This window comes from Leguminivora glycinivorella, chromosome 21 (genome assembly GCF_023078275.1).
Source record: "Leguminivora glycinivorella isolate SPB_JAAS2020 chromosome 21, LegGlyc_1.1, whole genome shotgun sequence".
Taxonomy (NCBI): Eukaryota; Metazoa; Arthropoda; class Insecta; order Lepidoptera; family Tortricidae; genus Leguminivora; species Leguminivora glycinivorella.
Window position 1 is genome coordinate 5,986,931 of NC_062991.1, and position 21,261 is coordinate 6,008,191.

The window sequence follows — 21,261 nt, forward strand, 5'->3', positions numbered from 1 at the left end:
GCTTTTAAGCCGACGGTCCTAGGTTCAAATCCAGAAACCTTCTAGTAACGGTATTTATTAAACAGTTTAGGACTGAGCCATGGATGTTTTCTATGTATTTACTGATTGGTATATAAATTATATAATATCAACATAAGCCTTGAACTTCCCGTGGGAATGGGGTTAATAGTATGTGTAATAATTTCCTAAAATATTTATTCATGTATAAGAAGTTCCAATTTTCATATACTTTTAAGGTAGGCGCCATTTCTGTCATAAGTCATAAAAAGGTAATCTGACGCACGTTAACCAACAATAAAGTTATATCCTGTTTACATAAACACCTTCCAAAATCGCATAATAAAAAATATCATCAATCACCTTCACCAATGAGAATCGGCCAAGATAACAATAATATCAATGCATCCAACGTGTCCATACAACGATACGAACACGTCAGTAAGTACGAGAAGCTTCCACGTGTTTCTACTCGCCGATAGATGTCGGGACTGCTATATAAACAAGCGCCGGCCGGCGTTTTGCATCAATTCTCAAGTGAATTCTTCCAAGTAAATTTCGCTGCGATTTCGAGAAAAACAGTTAAAGTACGCTCAAGACACGCTCACAATGAAGAAATTCAGTGCATACACGTATACTTTCATCTTCTTAGCCATCATTGGAGCCAATTTAGTATTGGCTGAAGAGAAATGTGGAGAGAGATCAGACAGCCGGGACCTGTACAGACGGCGGAACAGCTTATTCGATCAAGACTTCGGCTTGGCCTTCTCGCCTGGTGACTTCCTGACTTCCATGTTTTCACCCTTCTCGTTCCACGACTACTACCGCCCCTGGCGTCACCTGGCTTCACTCAACAGAGACGTCGGATCCACTATTAAGGCCGATAAGGACCAGTTCCAGATAAACTTGGACGTTCAGCACTTCAGTCCTGATGAGATCACAGTTAAGACTGCAGATGGTTATGTGGTCATTGAAGGGAAACACGAGGAGAAGGAAGATGAACATGGCTTCGTCTCTCGTCAGTTTGTGAGGAGGTACTCTTTGCCTGAGGGTGTGGAGCCAGAAAAAGTTGTGTCCCAGCTATCCAGCGATGGAGTCCTTACTGTGTCAGCACCAAGGAGGTTGCAGCTGGAGAACAAATCAGAAAGAGTTGTACCCATCACACAGACTGGTCCGATCAGAAAAGAGATCAAGGAAATAAACGAAAGCCCTGATCTCCCTAAGAACCCCTACACGGAAACCTGTGACAAAGAAAGTTGCTCCAAGAAAAATTAGAAACTCGTTTTGGTTAATTTCAGTACCTAGTCATTTCATCAATTCCTTATTTAAGACTGATTTTTTAATAAATAAAAAATCTTATTAAATTTTCGCTTTTATTTTCTCATATTTTCCCTCTGAGTAAATACCTCTATTGTGGGCAAAAATAATAAAAGCTAACATATGCATGACTATTAGGTATGATCTTAAGAGGATACGGTAGCGAAAATGCTATAATGGAAAGGAGCCTCCCTTTCAACTTGGGAATTTTAGTTAAATATACAAGTGTTATTAACAAGATTTATCGAAAAAAAATTGTCCATTAAGAACAACTCAGTCAAAAGATATTTCAAAAAAATCTTTAAAATCGAGGTTCCGCTCTCGACTCTTTCCTCCTTCAAAACTTAATCAATCGGAACGAAATTTGAGAATCTGAATAACAATGAAATAATCTATGTCGGACCAAGCTTAACAAGCTTTTTTGGTTAATTGTTACCAATTTTGAGTACGTATCACACCTTTTTTTGCGCCACAATGAAAAAGGCCGTTTTTGGAAATTTTTGATTGGCTCTAGAGTCTTTAAAAAGCAGAACATCAAAAAAATCAAAACGGTCCGACACAGATAAAAAAATAACAATCTGTGTTGAAAAAATCATTGCTCTATCTTCAAAAACCAGGGAGGAAACAGTCGAGAGCGTTTGTATGGAGAATTGACCCCTACCGTATCGTCTTAAGGCTCCAGTACACAATGGCCCATGCTGGCCCACTACAGGCCATCGCCATTGTGTACAGGGGGTAATGGTATATGATGGCGGACAATTGTCAATCGTGGTGCGCAATCGGGGAGTTGTCGGTTTTTTGGGCACACTTCAAAGGAATCGTGGCGTAGCGTGGCCTGTGGTGTTCACACAATCGGCCATTGTTTAGTTTGTCACCGACCGCCTGACCGGGATAGTGCACTTTTTTGTTGCTAGAACTAGAATTTTTGATCGCTCAAAATATCAGTATCGTGGAGCAATGAAGAAACTTTTAAGTTTATTGATTTATATCAATCTGAGCCTGTAATATTTGTAAACAGTATATAAATAAATAGCCGCAGCCGTAATTACTTCTATGTCCATCGCAAGTGGTTTGCCAGCCAGCAATGAGACATGCGCCACTGTGTGAACACTGAACACCAAGTGATCGTGGCCTACAATTGTGCATTGCAAAGCGTGGCCCATCACAGGCCATTGTGTACTGGAGCCTTTAAACATATTAAAAGTGACATGCAAACATGTACATTTAAAAACATGTACCTATAGGTACATGTTTTTAAATTCGTGCTGTGCGGTTTTTGCTGCAATGAATAAAGTGATTGCGTATATCAATGTGATCCATTAAAGTTTCTATATATAAAATAAATTATTATAGAGAGGTTTAATAAAAACAAGTGATAAACACCAATCAATTTATACATTTTTTCACAGCTATAGACTGAAATCTAAACATCAGGGTAAATAACTTTCTCGAAAAAAGATGTACTTACATTAAAGATATAAATACAACAGCCAATACCTGGGTAAACATTTTCATTGATAAGATATGAGAGAATAAAGAGTTTACAATTAATTCAATGAAAACTTCAAAATATGTATACCTACTTATATAATTATATCTACTTTATATACGGAAGAGACTGATCACACTATAAATAATAAATAATACATAATTATATAAAATTAAATCATTTGAACAATTAGTTAAATTACAGTTGCCATACTATACACCGTGTTTTTATTGTTTTCCGTTAAATTCGACACGCAGTTAGGTTCATCATCAGCGGGCCGATTTTTGAGTCACACGCGTTCGAATTCAGAAAATTGTCACTGAAAATAATAGGCAAGTCACCGTTTTCAACCTGTATTTTAGTGACAAAATCCCGTATGCGAGATTCAAAAATCGCCCTCCAGGAACCACCCTGTATATCGCTTTTCGTTGAAGTAAAAAAAAAATCCTTTCCATACATCATAAGTTAATTAATTAGTGTGAGAGGACCTTAATCTTATAACATTAAGAGGGCTTTCATGTGAAAAATAGTGAAACACGCAACCGAGCGCTTAATCATACCGTGTGTGGTATCATATATATTAAAGAGCTTTCCGAGTAGTTTACAAATATATAACATAATTATAGATTTTTTTCTACTTGGTCTAACAAAATATGAGAAAATGTCCAGAAGTGGCAATAATTGTGACGGAGAAGGCTCGTTTTCAAAAAATTGCCAAAAATATATAATAGAAACTTATAATCACTAAGGCATAAGAGCAATTTTAGTAAACGTTGCAGATTAATTTTGTACGAAAATAACTCCGATTTGATGTAGATTTTCAAAGAAATTGTCTCATAAATTTAGGTAAATTCTCAAAAAAATTGAATTCGTCTTAGCCTTGTTTACTCTTTTTAAAAACCTTATAATAAAAATATAGTCTGAGAAGTTTGTAGTACAGGATATACGTATTATAAATTTACCAGTTTCAGTATTCCAAATTGTCCAAATATTACAAATAAGATCGACTAATACGCGGGTTTTCCTAAACGTGCAGAGAAAAATTCATAATTAATTTAATGAGCTACTTTTCTAAAATCCAGTCTGATAAGTATCAAGATAATAAGATGCTCTAATTGAAATTTGAATTAAATATATCTATTAGATAACGGAAAGTGTTTGTATTTCACCGACTAAAACGATCAATTTTACATTATTTTGACGTTTTTCTTGAAAGCAGCCTTAAAGTCAGTGTCAAGTGTCTGACGGCAACTGTCAAAACAAATAACATAAGGAAGTGGTAAGGGATGCTACACACGTGTTCAGTAATTCGATTTTTTTTAAATAATTCAATAACCGTAAGAGTTAGGAGACTTAGGAGTTAGGACACTAGTATCTTAAAGATATTAATTGTATTTGAAAGAACCTTCCCTTAAAAGTTAACGGAATTCAATAAAAACAGGGTGTATAATAATACATATAGTGCGTATTATATTATTTGATTTATAGGTAAGGCTTACTTACTTTTACGTTACGATAGGTAAACCGGGGTTGCCTATATTCTCAAATACTTACACCAAAAATTTTATTGTTTTCAGTAGATGGTGTTTTTTTTACACTATACGCGAGAAGTGGTTCATTATATATGTCAGATAGAAACTTTGGAGGGCCATATCTGTACTGAAAAACTTTGTACGATGTGTACACGTTCGAAAAGGAAATTCGCCACTCGTTTTGAACTTCCTTTTTACGCACTTGTGTCTTAATGTACTATTATATCTTCTTAAAAATGGTTATAGGCTACTTCAAAGGTTCATAAATATATATCCTATATTTAATGGCCCTTGACATTCGTTTGTTTTGCAGGAATACTTTGAAATACCCACTTACTACAGTTACAACCTTTATATTATTTTATAGCAATCTGCATCTCAGTTGTATTCCCTATCCCTAACTTATGACACGACGCTTGTGTGTATTTCACGCCTTATATATGTAGGTCTAAGTAACACAAAACAAGTATATTGATTTTTTGTTCTTAAAACCGACTCACGCTTGGCAGGTTTCTTTATCATGTACTTGTCTATTTATAAACTTAGCAACAAACTTTTATTACCACCCAACCTTGAAATATTCTATAAATAGAAGCGTCGCTCCTCGTTACATTGTATCGGTCAATGCACTAGTGCAACATGCACCGTACCTACATACCAAGCTTGCATAACTGTCGCGCAATTTTAACCGTGCAGGTGGTTAACCAATGCTATCGTAATTTTCGCTACTAGTTTTCTCTGTATGCATGGACGGTGGCGCCCTCACCTACAGCAATCGCAAGCTGGTGTGGTTGTCTGGGACTTCGTATTGGCATTTGTTTTTCATGTGGGGGTATTTTCCAAGTCGTATTTTTATATCAATATTTATTAATTTGCTTAAATAGTTACTCGTACATTTCATTAAATTACTTTTATTTCATGAAAGACAATTACAAAACTAATTTAATTAAAAAAAATAGTACTTAATTTAATAAAGTACAGCAGTTCAATATTATTCCATGATTTCGATTAAAATAAATCGGTCGGGTCTATTACGAAATAAATGTATATTAAATACAAGGGCTAACAATTTCAAATTAAGAATTGAAAATTTAAGTTTCATTTTTTCATTTGTGTTGTTGACGCCCTGTTTTTGTTATACCTTGTATTATGTGTGGTAGGATAGGAGGTAGATTAAAAAAAAAAGTCATTTACACATAAAAGGAAATTTATTTAAACCTAGACACAATAAAGATCGCAATCGACCTAACTTTTACAAAATCAGTCTTTATCACATAACATAAAATTTGGAAATGCAATTGAGTATGAAAATACTGACACGACTAAAACGTGCCCATAAAACATTAGCTCCCTTATTGGCTCTGCCATTTAGTTAAGAGGGCTAATTTTTTACGGCGAAACTAATTACAAGAGGGAATTACTTCTGATCGCCGTTGGCCTGTGGCGACTGATCCTTGATTTCCTTCCTAACGGGTCCAGTCTGGTTGATGGGGACGCTCCTTTCGTTCTTCAAAGCTGGAGCCACACGGGGAGCGATAACCGACAGGACACCGTCGGACGACAGCCTCGACTCCACGGTCTCGGGGTTGCAACCTTCTGGGAGCGCGTACCGTCTTGTGAACTGACGGGAGATGTACCCATGCTCGTCCTTCTTTTCCTCGTGTTTGCCTTCAATGACGACGAACCCGTCGGCTGTTTTGACGGAGATCTCTTCGGGCGCAAAGTGTTGCACGTCGAGGTTTACTTGGAACTTCTCCTTGTCGGACTTGATGGTGGAGCCGACGTCTCGCGCCGCGGCGGCAAGCTGCCTCCAGGGGCGGTAGTAATCTCTGGACAGCATCGGAGACACGGCGGCGGTGAGTAAGTCGTCAGGAGTCAAGGCGAGCCCGAAGTCCTGTTCCATCAGGCGATGTGGATGGTCCAAGCCCATGATGAACGGTAGTAGAGACATTTTTGCGTTGACTAGTTTAGATCTCTTCCGCTTCAAATAAGATCGCAGTGCGTTGCACCGAATGTTTACAGTTGCGTTGCTTTCTTTCGAATAACATGCCGGTTCGCCGGCCGGCGCGCTTATATATAGTCGAGTGAGACATCTAGCGGCGAGTAGAAATTTCGAGAACAAAGGCGGAGCGTGCGGCGATGTGTGAGTCGGCCTGTGTGTATCAACAGGCACAGCTGTTATTGATCCGTTTGATGACTTTGATGTGACTTTCGAGGTGCTTCCAGTACATTCTTCGTTAGTCTAGACGCGTAATGGAGGTATTGTTTTGCTGTACGTACTAATTCATCATAATTATGATATGATAAGAGAGACCGTCATAATGACATAAAAAGTAATCCGTTGCTATATTATTAAGTCGGATTTTAAAGCTTTGAAGAATTCTTAGGTAGGTTAATTATTTTATGAATATTTTACTTACTTCTAGTATTTTTATTCCCATTAAATAATTTGAAACTTGTCATTAGATATGCATTAGATAGTAAAAGTATTATAATGACTGTACTTAAATAATATATATTTTGAGGTAGAGAAAATTGGTAACTTTTAATTTCAAACTTTGCGGATTGGGGTCACTACATTGTATATTTTATAATTAAATTACACGGATTTCCAAATTAAGGACATATTTTAATATTATATTTATGCATCCAATCATTTTATAATCGAGAACAGCGCCATCTACAATTAATAACTAGAGCCGCTTCACCAAAAAAATATTTGTTTTGTGTACACGTTTGTTTACTTCGAATTTTATTAACATTATAGCTACAAGCAGTGTTAGACGTATATGCCACCGACATGACATTAAAATGTAAATACTACGCTATCACGTTTATAACATCCTGTATACTTGATGAAAAATCTTAGTAATTTTTATGTAATCAATTGTAAATTATTTGTTTACCTACATTTCGACAGCTGAGATCTGACTATAATAGTACGCTCGCCCTGATAATAAATCGTAAAATAAATAATCCACACATCATTTCTTTATACATACTATCTTATACAGTTAGAAACTTGTTGGAAATTATAAAAAGTTAGAAATCCTTGCATTTAATAACCAACCGAAATTAACATTTTTGAAGAGCTAACAACCGATCGTTATTCAATCAAGATCGTTGTTATTTTGAAATATAATTAAATTATTATTTCATTCAAAATTATTAAGCTACATATGAATAGCAAAAATAAGCGATAATTCATTCCTTTTCACTTTTTAATAACTAATAATAGTATTTACTATTTCCGGTAAGTACTTACTATGTATTATCTAATATTGCCCTAATAGTCTAGTAACCTTGAGGTAGGTCATGAGCCGTCTAGAATACGTCGATCAATAAAAACAGTCTAGAAAGGAAGCTTCTCAATTATCGAGAACTTGCATTTGTTGCTCAGCTCCAGAGGTACGTAACCGTTGGAATGTTTATTAAAAGTATCGGTGTTATCACAAAATGTCATTCGATGCTCGGTAGACGAGAGAACTCAGAGAGAAATGTTCTGAATATCTCCCGAAGAAATATTAATGGAACATGACCATGAAATTAAAGTAATTAAACTTCTTGACGACCGGTCTGGCCCAGCACGTAGTGACCCTGTCTGCTAAGCCGCGGTCCAGGGTTCGAATCCCGGTTAGGGCATTTATTTGTGTGATGAGCACAAATATTTGTTCCTGAGTCATGGATGTTTTCTATGTATATAAGTGTGTATTTATCTATTTAAGTAAGTCTATCGTCGCCTAGCGCACATAGTACAAGCTGTGCTTATAGTCCGTTGCTTCTGGAAAGTTATGTATGAAAATGTTGGCATAATTAATGGAAGATTTTTTTTGATTGGGATATGTACATTACAGGCAGAAGTTATTTTTCATCAACCCTCCCCATCCCTCCCCCCTCTGCGTCACCCCTCTTCCCCCCCTTAAATAGCCGAAAATGCGGTTTTTCGCGATTTCTGACAAAACCGTCGTAGATACAGAAAAAGCGTGTAGGAAAAAAGTAATCCTTGATAAATTTACTACAAATCGTTCATTGACACTTTGGTTCTAGCACTTATAGGTTTCGCGTGATCCATCACGAAAGTTGGTCCTTTACTGCAATTTTATTTAGTGAATGTTAAGTTTTCTCCCAAATTGCTTACGAAATCTGTTTGATATTACTGAAATATTATAAACTGAAAATGAATTTCAGGGGGAAAATCACTACCATGGGTGGGACTTGAACTCACGGCGACTGGATTGATACTCCAGGGCTCTACCAACAGCTACCAAAAGCTCATCCCCAGTCATAGATACACTATATAGATCAATGGTACTCCTAGCGACTACTACCGTGAAAATATTACGTCTTAAATAGTTACTGGAATTCCAAGACATATTGGAAATTCCACCCATGGTAGTGATTTTTCCCCCTTAATTTTATTTTAGTCATGAGTTACAATATTTTAGTTATATCAAACAAATTTCGACGATTTCGTATGCATTTTGGGCGAAAACTTAACATTCACTAAAGAAGATTGCAGCAAAGGACCAACTTTCGTGACGGATCACGCGTAAACTATAAGTGCTAGAACCAAAAAGTTAATGAATGATTTGTAGTAAATTTATTAAGGATTACTTCGTTCCTACGCGCTTTTTCTGTATCTTCAACAGTTTTGTCAGAAATCGAGAAAAACCGCATTTTTGGCACTTTAAGGGAGGGTAGAGGGGTGACGCAGAGGAGGGAGGAGTGGGGAGGGTTGATGAAAAATAACTTCGGTCTATAACGTACACATTTTAATTTAAAAAAACCTTCCATTAATTATGCCGTAATTTTAGCTAATTTCCCCCTGCTACTTAGTTTGGGGCTAGGTTTAGGGCTTCCAAAATTACGGATATGTCAATTACGTAATTGATTACGGAATTTTCATTTTTTATTACGTAATTACGTAATTCCGTAATCGACAAAATACATGATTTAAAATAAAACGACAATTTCAATCAAATTTATAACCTAACGACATAGTTATTGATGTATATGTATGTATAGATAATAATAGGATAAATATTCAGATTTCATTAAGAGGCACAAAGATGAGTATGGAGTAGTATTCGATACTGGTCTTCTGCCTTTTCGCAGAACTATCTTAGGCCGAATTTCATTTGCCAACCAACATTTCGCCGACGTTTCACTTTGACAACTAACAATTAACAACTTTTTGTTTAATAAATTTTCAATTGGTAGAATTATTGTAAAGCAGATTATTATAACGCCTCTAAAATTTTGGGAGACTTATCAATCTTATCATTTGTCATATCTTTCACTTGGTCAAACAACTCTTCGGCCAATAACTTCTCTTTGATGCAAAAGTTCCTTTTTCATACATTAGGCAAGTTCGAAATAAGTAAAAGCAACATACACATACATACCTACATATTTTTGTTGGAAATAAAAAATTAAAATGCCTAAAATTTTGTAACAGGTAAGTATAGCAACAGTAATCTCATATGGAACAGAGCCTAGTTAGGTGCGACGACGAGCGAAGTGAGGAAGCGTGTTAGGTTGACCGTGAGCTAACCGAAACCAACTTTTAGAACCGTAGTACTATATTAATAAGAGAATATAATACTTACATGACAATTGAATTTAATTTTACCGAGGAGTACTAATTCTCAATAAAGTTAATCATGGCGCTAAATAACAACACCGTACACATTTTAAACTACATAATCTCTTGATGTTTATTATATTTATGTGTTACCAGCTATAAACACCTAAATGCGTTCATATAAAAAGTAAAATTTTGTATGATTTAGAGCTAAAATATCACACATATCTGATCCGATTACTATATTGTTCATATTTCCGTAATTACGTAATTGATTCTTTCAATTACGTTATTCTAAAAAGTTCAATAGCTATCCGGAATTACGTTATTGCGTAATTACGTAATTACGGAATGGAAGCCCTAGCTAGGTTGATCTGTGTAAGGTGTCCCCCAATGTTCATTATTTATTATTCTTTTTAATACACAGGTTCAGAGCTATTTTAGATGTGGAAATAATTGAAAAAAGAAATGTAATTTTCATTTATTTCTTTTGTCTATTAGTTTCTTAAAATGATACTTAGTTTACTTATTTGATTATAATTATGTGGGTTTGCTTTGTATTAAAAAATCTAAATGTATTTATTATTTCTAGTTTTATTCAAAAATCTGAAATATGGTTTGTATTGTACTTCATAAAATGTTGCTAATAATAATATAGGTATTTGATCTTCAGATTACTGATTTAACAGAGAGTAGGGGGTCGATAATTATTTATGATAATTTGATCATTTTTCCTTCTTTTAGCTTTAGAAATGCACGTAAAATCTTTTTTATTAAATAAGTATATTCTATTTTTATTTATTTCATTTCCCTTGTGTGTTACACGGTGTATAATTTACCCTTTTGGAACCTACGAAACCGTTCAAATAAAATGTTGCCTAGCCCTGCTCTGTATTTAGTTATATTCAGCTACTCGACACTAGATGGCGCTAAAAGTTTACTAATGAAAAAACCATAGATTAAGAATTATTGGGTTGGTAAGAAAGTAATGAGCGATCGATTGAATTCCACCACAGAATATATAATAGTACAAGTACAGAAGGCTCACTGCTTTGATGTTTACGAAATGCCGCCTTTTTAAATACCTACAAAATTCTTACAAAGAAACGAGCCGCACGTGCGCGGCGTCCGGCGATAGGGTTACCTAAGATGGATTAAAACGAATTAATACTCACATAAAATGTTATACTATTATATTCAAGTCTTGGGTACTTTCTAAGTATATATACTGTATTTATATATTTTTGTTCAAGTTCCAACATTACAAGCCTTATTGAACTTTTTCGTGGGACTTAATTAGTAGTAGATCTGTGTAAGAATGTCCTATGGTATTTACTTTATTCATGATGTCTATTTAACTAAGTATTATTAGCCATTCGACACGCGGACATCGCATATGAACCTTAAAAAAACTCGCGACGTAAAGAAACAATAGAAAGTGCGAACGTGCATTCCGTGAGAACGCGCGCCACCCCTGAGTAGGCCGCGAACTCGCGGCCGCCAGGATGTACTTGTAGCGCGGCGATAGAATCGCGGAGTGAGCCGCCCCTGATTCCACATAAAATTTTTGAGAGAGTTCTAGAATCTTCTATGGTCGAAAGTATATAAAGGGCGAGTCGCACAGTTTCTCGTCAGTCATTCACTATGAAAATGAAAATGAAATGAAAGTGAAATATTTAAATAAAGCTACGCCGGCTCTAACCCTACGCCTCAGCCTCGAGAAGATTTCAGTCCCCCCTCAGTTGGGAGGGGGGTATCCACTATGGGACCGGCAAGAAACTCGGCGGGCAACTTCTTTTCAAAACATTACATCTTATAATTAACATGCATTAAATAACAACATACTAGCTGTCTGCTAACTAGCTGTCGCCGAGCTAATATAAGGAAGAAAATGGACGAATTAAAAGTGCACGTAAGGCATTGCTTACTATATGAATTTCAGTCTGGCCATTCAGCCGCCGAAGCAGTGCGTAAAATATGTCAGCGTGTTGCTCCTGAAGTTGTGTCTGAGGCCACGGCGAAACGATGATTCCAGCGGTTTCGTAGTGGCGACTTTTCATTATCAGATCAACCTAAGTCTGGTCGACCGGTGAAGATTGATGTAGCCAAATTAAAAACCTTAATTGAAGGAGATCCGAGGCTAACGAGTCGTGCTCTTGCTACCGAGTTAGGCTGCTCTCATGTCACCATAGAAACACATTTACACGAGTTGGGAAAAAACTACAAATACAGTGTTTGGATACCGCACGATCTTGATAGAGATCAACTAAACCGCCGTGCCGATATCTGCATACAACTTCTGTCTTTTCGCCGCACATTCAACTGGTTGGACCATCTTATCACTGGAAATGAAAAATGGGTCTTATATATAAATCACACACGCAAACGTCAGTGGCTAGCTCCAAACGAAAAAGGAGAGGCACCAAAAACAGAGCCTCACCCGAAAAAAGTTATGCTGTCCGTTTGGTGGGATATTCATGGTATTATTCACTGGGAACTCCTACCAAGTGGAATGACTGTTACCGCATCAGTATACTTTACAGATTTTTTGCTTTACCGCATCAGTATACTTTACAGTACAGTATACTTTACAGATTTTTTGCTTTAAATTTTCAAGCTGATTACTCAGCTTGAAAATTTAAAGCAAAAAATCTGTCAGAATCGTCCACAGCATGCTAAAGTTTTTTTCTTACACGACAATGCTCGCCCACACATTGCAAAAGTGACTCGGCTAAAGCTATTGGAGCTAGGTTGGAAAGTGATACCTCATCCACCGTACTCTCCAGACTTGGCACCTACAGATTACGCATTGTTCAGATCGCTAAGCAATGCCTTGAATGAAAAAAAGTTCGATGATCAAGCCCATCTACGACAGTACATAGCTGAGTTTTTTGAATCTAAACCTAAGAACTTCTTCGCCGATGCTATTCATTCTTTACCAGAACGATGGAGACAAGTAGTAGATAACGAAGGCCGTTATATTTTTGATAAATGATTAAAATAATAAATTAAATAAAAATTACAATATTGGTTATGATTCGCTCATTACTTTCTTACTAACCCAATAGATTGTGGAATCACATTTTTTGCCATACTAAATTGAACCTTATCACTGAGACAGAAAGGTGATCGTATCAGACTAGCGAAAACGGTCCACATGAGAGGGCATTGTTTGGGCTGGTGTCCCTCTCACACGTGTTGCCAGTGTTAATGAGGTTACCATAGTAGTAGTATTTTTATCTTTATATTACCTGACTTTATAACTTCTTACATTATTTTAGGGTTATATTCAAACTAGGGTTTCGATATATTTACAAAGAATTGGAATATAATTATAATGTAATTATTTTGATGCCAATAAATCAAAGATTTGTATAATTAAAAAATATGTTCAAATGGGTATTAGTAGATTTGGTAGTAACTTTGAAAATTGACTGGTATCCCCAATGTATGACAGTGATGACGTCACTGAATAATGTTGACATTGTCAGTAAGTGCGAGAGGGACACCAGCCCAAACAATGATCTCTCATGTGGACACACTTTTTGACCTAACTACTCATTCTGGTTTAACTGTAATTCTGTGGAAAAAACACACAATACATAGGTTACGTTCCATTACGTTAAACACTAGTGTTATACTATGAATGATAAATTAAATAAAGCTACAAATTAGTCAAGTATATTAAAATTACGGAGTTAAAAGTTTTTTAAACTTGGGTTAAACATAATGAAGGCTGAAATCATTATGATCATGGTCAAATAATTAAACAAATGTTAGCGTCAGTGTCAAAACTGTCAAAAAGATTCAGATTCAATTCAGATTCAATAATTTATTCAATGGTAAACACAATTAATATACATAAGTATTATATAAAATTCTAATAAGTGATGAGATAAAAAAAAATGGTTTACCACGAAATGGTCCCGCCTCAGCATAAATGCTGACCCGGGGGTCAGCGCTGATCTTCCGGCGATGTCAAAGTTGCCTTGCCTTGTCAATGGCTCTAACCAAAACAATACTGATTGTAGTGATTGTTTTTATCAATTGAAAATTTTGTTCAAAAATCGGTCCTTTAATGTATAGAAAAAGCATAAACATATATTTCATTACTTGAGATTTAAGGTTAAAATGGTGAATTACTGTTGCGTACAAGGATGTGGCCGTAACAGCAAACAAAACAAACATTTGAACTATTACAGTTTACCGAAGGAAAAGCGACGGTATTGTATCAACTTTACCCTTATAAGTAATATTTTAAAACTTCTACATAGTAACTAGCTTTACTAACACAAGGCTTAATGTTTGTTTTCATAAGTATATGAATTTCATTGTAACGAATTCTAGAAGTAAGTTTAGTGTTACTGTTAGACATTCTACAAGTAAATGATAAACAAATGGCTATATTCATACTTAGCTTAGATTTTTTTATGTTATACTAGATATTAAAGGTTCTACTGTAGTTACAGACCTCACTCGAAAGGGCTTTTGTCAATTTTGTAAATGGAAAAAGTTTATTATGGGTACTAAAGTTTAATAAAACTTAAGAGTATAAACAGTTTAAAAAAAACCGCTCCCTGCCGTTCGCGGTGCAAAAGTTCTCATAATGCTTACCGCATTCCCATAAATTACTTTTCCATAGCTTTTGCACCAGGAACGACTCGGAGCGGGGGTCTTCTCTTTTTTGTCTGAGTCGACGGCCCAACTCGTGTACAAAACGCTTCACGTCTGCACCCCAGCATCCTGCCGTCTCCACTGCAAAATGGACAAATATGTATCCAGGCCCAAAAAGTTCATTATTATTTTTCATTTTCATTTATTTCATGCAAAACCATGGTTACAAGGTGTTAGATAACATAGATTAGGTACATGGTCACCCTGCAGGGCCGTAGCACTGTCTTATAAAAACTATATTGAAATTGAAAATTATCCATTTATAACCATCTTCTCTTCTCTTCTGGCAGACAAGTGCAATGGCTGCAAGCTGCGGGACGCACAGACTTGCTAGAGAAAGACAAAGTGCTGGTGTCACACCGGTTTTGCTCGAGACACTTCCCTCCGTCTTCTATTAAAAACAAGCACCTTTGTGACACTGCTGTGCCCTCGCTGTGTCTACCAGGGACTATTGAAAAAGGTGATTATTTTAATTTATAATGTGAATTAAATATTGGACAAAAACCGTCAACCGAACTTCTGTCTGTTTTAGAGCCCGGCCAAGCTGGCACTGCACCAATTTTTTATAACACCATATTTTGGAGTCATAAAAATTGTTTTATTTTGAATTTAGACTTCATCCTAGCACTAATGAAGTAATGACCCTTACAATATAGACTGCAGTCTTAGTCATTACATAGGCTTGGATTTAAATAGTAAAACAAGTAACAACCATAGGTAAATGCCAAGCTTTGAACCCATGGTTCTAGGGTCAAAAAGTTTGGATGTTTATTTATTTGAAAAACCTTTTCCAGTGACATTAGAGGGGGGTCAGATTTACAACAAAAATGCATTTTTAATTTTTACTACAGTGCTGGCCATATCACACTATTTTGAAGGACTGGTGGCGGGCCGAATATCATCTCTTCGCTGTCCGTACTTTGCCCACCACTGCACAGCACTAGCACATTTGCTGTATGTTTAATTTAGCACATTGTCGGCTCATCTTTCTAGAAAATTCTATTTTTGATTGTTCAACATATTATAGATCGTTACCCACTGTTACAACCTCACCGACATTCACAAAGTAGTCGCTATGAGAAGTACCGGCCGCGAGACCCGAGGTCACAGCCTAAAACTGATTTGCACTCCTACTACTACTAAAGCTGCATATCATTCCCTATCCAATCGTGTTATAGCGGCTTGGAACCGTTTACCGGATAGTATTGTTACTGCTCCCTCAGTGAATATGTTTAAAAACAGACTAGACAAGTGGCTTTTAAATAATAAGATAGTGACATGACTGCTAACTATAAATCATGAGACACTGTGTGACATAGGCTCATCAGCTGAATGACTGCTCGCCTATAATTGAATAATAATAATATTCCAGATAGTGAACTCCATGAGCACAAAGGCATTGTATGCGACAGCTGCGGGCTGGCCGTCTCCGGGTTCCGCTACAAATGTGTCTCGTGTGCGGACTACGATTTGTGCCAGAAGTGCGAGATGAGAGAGACGCATCCGGACCATTACATGCTGAGGATGCCTAAGCCTTTGAAATTTGTAAGTTGCACACTCAAAATACAATGCTCCATTATAACTGTGTCACGGTTCCAGGGTTATATTATATAAACTGACATAATATTAAAGACAAAAAACAGAGTGAGGTTGCTGTTGAAAACGTGCCTCTGCATGCAGAGTCATTTGTCGCGCTAGGACATTACCTCACGACGTGTCAACTTGTCAAGCCTATTGTCATAAGATGATGAGAGAATGTAATCCAAAAAGAATGAGGAGGTACACTCAAAGGTTATAACAGATTGCGCCACCCTATTAGTCCATTGCACAGATAAAGAATTTCATATGTGAGAGCGAGAAAATGTTTTTTTTCTCTCACATATGAATGACACTGACATGCCTGTGCACTTGCACAGGCGCCTCCTGGCGGAATAAAATGTCAGTGAGCCTGTTCATTGTATACTTGCAGAAACTTGCGGACGATCTCATCGGCAAGTGGCGTGAGTTCTTCTCCGCGAAGCATGCCACGCCGGACTCTGACAGTGATGATGAGCCCATCACCAAATATAGGTAACGATACATATTATACATAAGCTAATAAGGAATGTGAGCTTGCTTTTTATAACAATACTAAAATGGGCATTTTTGCGAGATCACAAAAAAAAATTCCAAGGTAAGTAAGTAAATTTTATGTTTTTGCTACTCAGAATGACGAACCTTTTATCCTTTATCTAGACAAAAAACAAGAGAAAAAAAAATGGTCCCAAAATTTTCTATTATTTTGCACTTTGTAACCGTGTACAAAGTGTTTGAAAACTGGTAACGAAGTGGAAAAAATAAATTTGGGACGCTTTTTTTTACCTACTAGGATCGAAAGGACTTTTGATTCTGAGTAGGGAAGACATTAAATTTACCTATTTCAGAAAAAAACGTTTTTGAATCTTTTTTCACGAAAAGTTTTGCTTCAAGCATCAAACACCTAACAGGCATCATGTTTAACATCTTTACGGCAAGCGACAAAATGGACACATGTGATGTTTTTTTACTTTAAAAAATAATACAAATTACAGGAATCACAGCAGTGTGGACCTCTCCGAAGAGGTGAAACGCGCGATCCGGGCGGAAGTGGCTCGAGTGTCGAAACTGCCAGATCCTGAGGACCCGCAGCTTAAGAGGAAAACTGCGCCGGAGCGGCGGCCGATCAAGAGGATACGGATGGACGGGACTATAGGTATGTACGAGAATGATAGAAGCAAGAATTATTTATATAGGACTAGCTTTTTCCCGCGGCTTCGTTCGCGTTAAATTCGAAAATTGAGGAATGCTCTATACTAACTTCCACCTCCCCATTTTAGGGAAGTGGGGGTTGGAAAGAGACAAAAAGTAGCCTATGTCACTCTCCATCCTTCCAACTATCTCCACTTCAAAAATCACGTCAATTCGTCGCTCCGTTTTGCCGTGAAAGACGGACAAACAAACAGACACGCACACTTTCCCATTTATAATAGTAGTATGGATAATATATATTAGTATGGATGATTTGAAAGCAGCAAATAATATTTTTAAAGTATACTTTTACCTAATCAGGCGAAAACAACACAGTGAAAATTGATTGTGTAATTTTAAACCGAGTTTAAAAAGGTGAATGTTATTAAAGACATTATAAATTTATATGATCGATTGAAACATTACGCTGTTTCATTAGAATAAAATAGAATAGAAAACATTTATTTAACGCCACAACAAAGTACAAATAAAACAGAAGTCATGCAAACAAAAAACATTAGACGCTAAAATAGGACCCCCACTCAGCATAATGCCGCGGACATCCGCAGCGCTGGTTTTTTGCGGGGACCTGACTTGCACTAGAAAAATTATATAATATTAAATTAAATTATATATTATATTATTAAAATTATTTGTTTATTTACTTACTCTTCGTATTGACAGAATTCCGCAATTTTTGGATTTTACGCGAGCGAAGCTGCGGGCAAAAGCTAGTTATAAATAGATAGTTGAAGGGATGGAGAGTGACATAGGCTACTTTTTGTCTCTTTCTAACGCGAGCGAAGCCGCGGTCAAAAGCTAGTCTGATATAAATTCAAACAATCTGCTATTTTGTACTTCCAGGGTATGATGACGAGGACCGGAGCGTCCCGGAGGTGGCGTTTGCCGACGTCAACGAAGACCAGCTGTTGGAAGTGAAGCACGAAGTTTCTGTAGAAGGTACTCACAAAATATGCTTGGCTTTCCATACAGAAAGGTCCTTATATTTAAAGTGAAATTTGGACGTTAATTCGGTCGTGTTCTAATGTCTCATGGGCAGCCTGGGGTTGATTGTATGAAACTTTCCTTTTTTGTTACCGAAAATGTATAGAAATCTGGTAACAAAAGACTCTATTTGCCTACCAATTTTTATCAAAATCGGAGACGTGATTCAAATGTACAAACTTAACGGGAATTGCACAGAACTGTTTTCTTCATACTAAAGTACTAAACTGAACTCACCCCATACATCAGAATAACAGTGCCCTCCTGACAATAGTTCTGTGGTCAGGCTTTAAGTCCAAAACCGGCGGCGACCGGTCTGACGTAGTTGGTAGTGACCCTGCCTGTTAAGCCGCGGTCCCGGGTTCGAATCCCGGTAAGGGCATTTATTTGTGTGGTGAACACAGATATTTGTTCCTGAGTCATGGATGTTTTCTATGTATATTTATAAGTATGTATTTATCTGTATAAGTATGTACCTATATCGTCGTCTAGCACTCATAGTACAAGCTTTGCTTAGTTTGGGGCTAGGTTGATCTGTGTAAGGTGTCCTCCAATATTTATTATTATTTATTAAAACCAAATTGCACAAGCGAATCTGTCAGCTTTAGTCGTTTTTAGCAAGCCCTTCCGATGAGCTACAGCTGTGACATATTATCACTACTTTTAAAAAATGTCGTATCTCACGCTGTTCCTCAAAGTTAAAACGCAGTAAGTCTATATGCCTTCCATACATACTTACAATTTATTTTCATCACAGAGAACCTCCTATAGAGTGGCAGTCTTGTATATTTGGTTCGCGATACGAGTCACCAGTGTTTGGGGTGCGAGGAGCGGGCGGGGAATGTGTTAAGCGCGCTGTGATTGGCCGTTTCAAGGACGGCGGGCAGTCGCGCCAGATGAAAAGGGACAGAAGTATGACTGTCCCTCTACTGACGCGTAAGTGGCCAATGTAAGTTGACCTATGCCGGCTCTGAATAAATTATAAATATGACTTATTTGTGGAATGTAATGCCGTCTGTTTTTAAATTTGAGCTTCTTGTTACCTTTCCACACCATTTCACACTACAGGTGGACATCTTTAAGGCATCAAAATACCCTTTTCCAATTTTTTTGTGCGAAAAACACGCGCTGCTTTCGGGTCTGTTACTTGGTCGATACTGATCGGGCACGGCGAGCGCCCGCGCTTATATCAGTGCAAATATTAGGAAGGCTGGCCACAGCGAGTCGTCTTGTAATAGATGTCTATAGGGGTTGGTCTGTGATTTTCATTGACAGACGAAGATACAAGTTTTTTAATAATTAGTGACGATATGTGTCTTAATGTGATTTATCTTTTAATTCTTAAATAATGTTCCTGATACACAATAACAGCCACAGCAGATGGCGATCAATACGTTAGTTTTTCGCTTACGTCGCTATGTTTATATTGTAGTTATATTTTCTGTTTCAGAATGGAAGAAGATGGTGCATGTGAAAATAAGTGAGGACCTGACAGAGCTGATGATAGAAGTACCGCCACACAATGCAGGACACACTTCGGCGTTATGAGCTGTTAGGACTGAATACGATTTAAATATAATGTAAAAGTATACTTTCATAATGATATTTACTAAGTGGCAAATATATTAATTTTAATCAAGAACCTGTTTGTCAAGTTCTACTATTTAACCTTGCTTTTAATTATGTTATATTCCCTAAGCTTATTTTAAGGCCTGACGGCAGGCAATTATGGTCGCGCGATAAGTGATAAAATAGCAGGCCGTCCCTATCGCACTATATGTAAGTGCGATAGGGACGGCCTGATATTTTATCGTCTATCGCGCGACCATGCTTCCCGTGCAGAAAAATATGAATATTGTGAAGAGGGCGCTGTTATTTCAAAAAAATAGTTCTAATAAAATTCCGCAACGTGGCGCGTATCAGGTATCTTTCTAGTCAGGCTTTAAGCTCTATGATCCTTGAAGTGACAGGCTTATTCTCAATTTTAATGAGTAGGTAACTGAAGAGAATGAACATCGTCGCAGACGATTCAAAAACAATAAAACGAAGGGCCAGAAGCCAGGAAGGCCTCACAACTATATAAAATGAAACCCCCCACAGTTTAAAAATCAAACACAGCACGTCTAAATAATGGTATATTTTCAAAAATATTGTTACATGACCTGCATTATATATTTACAAAAATAAAAACACAATAAAATTAATATTCCCAGTTTTACAACCGCCAATGCTTAGGTACAAAAATTAAATAAAAACATACAATATCAAGGGCGATATATAAGACTTAGCAGTATATTTACATCAGAAGCATACATATATTTTTTGTTTTGTTTATCTTTTAATATGTGTAGTAAAACTCGGCGTGAGAAAAATGTATACAGTTATGGCACTCATTTAAATGCATAATTTTATTATTGTGTGTTTCCATTAGAGAAGGGTCATACCCTTAATCAGCAATAAGGTTAATTTGTGATGGAATTTCATATGAAAATGTCCTTATAGCACTTGATCATAAGGTACCTTCTGCGATGGATTGCCGCATATGGGTTCAGGATGTAATTGAGTACATTTACTACACATATTACAAGATTGATTAACGTAGTCCGTTCCTTTCACAGGTTGTAATATTTATTTCATTTAGGCAACATTTTTAACTGAACACACTACTAGATTATTACATTTCATATTTTTTTAAGTCGGCAAAAAAAATCATTTTTAGAGTTTTAAATGTGTGCTTAAGAATTTCGTTGCTGTATAAACTAAGTTCCTTTAATCTGATCACAAAAATATCTTATCTTCAAATACATTATGCTCCCTTTCCTTTGAAGATTGGTTGGTTTTGTTTTGTTCGATTGTCAAACAAAAGCAATTTTACTCTATTTTCTAATGTCATTAGT

The 21,261-nt window shown here is 36.6% G+C and overlaps 2 protein-coding genes across 2 annotated transcripts; one reads left to right on the plus strand and one right to left on the minus strand.

Moving 5' to 3' along the window:
- Positions 1 to 501: 501 nt before the first annotated feature.
- Positions 502 to 20,006, plus strand: LOC125237391. Its single transcript, XM_048144412.1, has 7 exons — positions 502 to 1,019; positions 14,884 to 15,053; positions 15,966 to 16,138; positions 16,563 to 16,663; positions 17,164 to 17,324; positions 18,224 to 18,319; positions 19,815 to 20,006. The coding sequence occupies exons 1-7, from the start codon at positions 607 to 609 to the stop codon at positions 19,910 to 19,912; spliced, it is 1,212 nt and encodes a 403-aa protein (XP_048000369.1). The 5' UTR covers positions 502 to 606; the 3' UTR covers positions 19,913 to 20,006.
- Positions 5,525 to 6,390, minus strand: LOC125237390 (protein lethal(2)essential for life-like). The gene has a single exon (XM_048144411.1). It carries the CDS (start codon positions 6,284 to 6,286, stop codon positions 5,753 to 5,755), a length of 534 nt encoding a protein of 177 aa, XP_048000368.1. The 5' UTR covers positions 6,287 to 6,390; the 3' UTR covers positions 5,525 to 5,752.
- Positions 20,007 to 21,261: the final 1,255 nt, after the last annotated feature.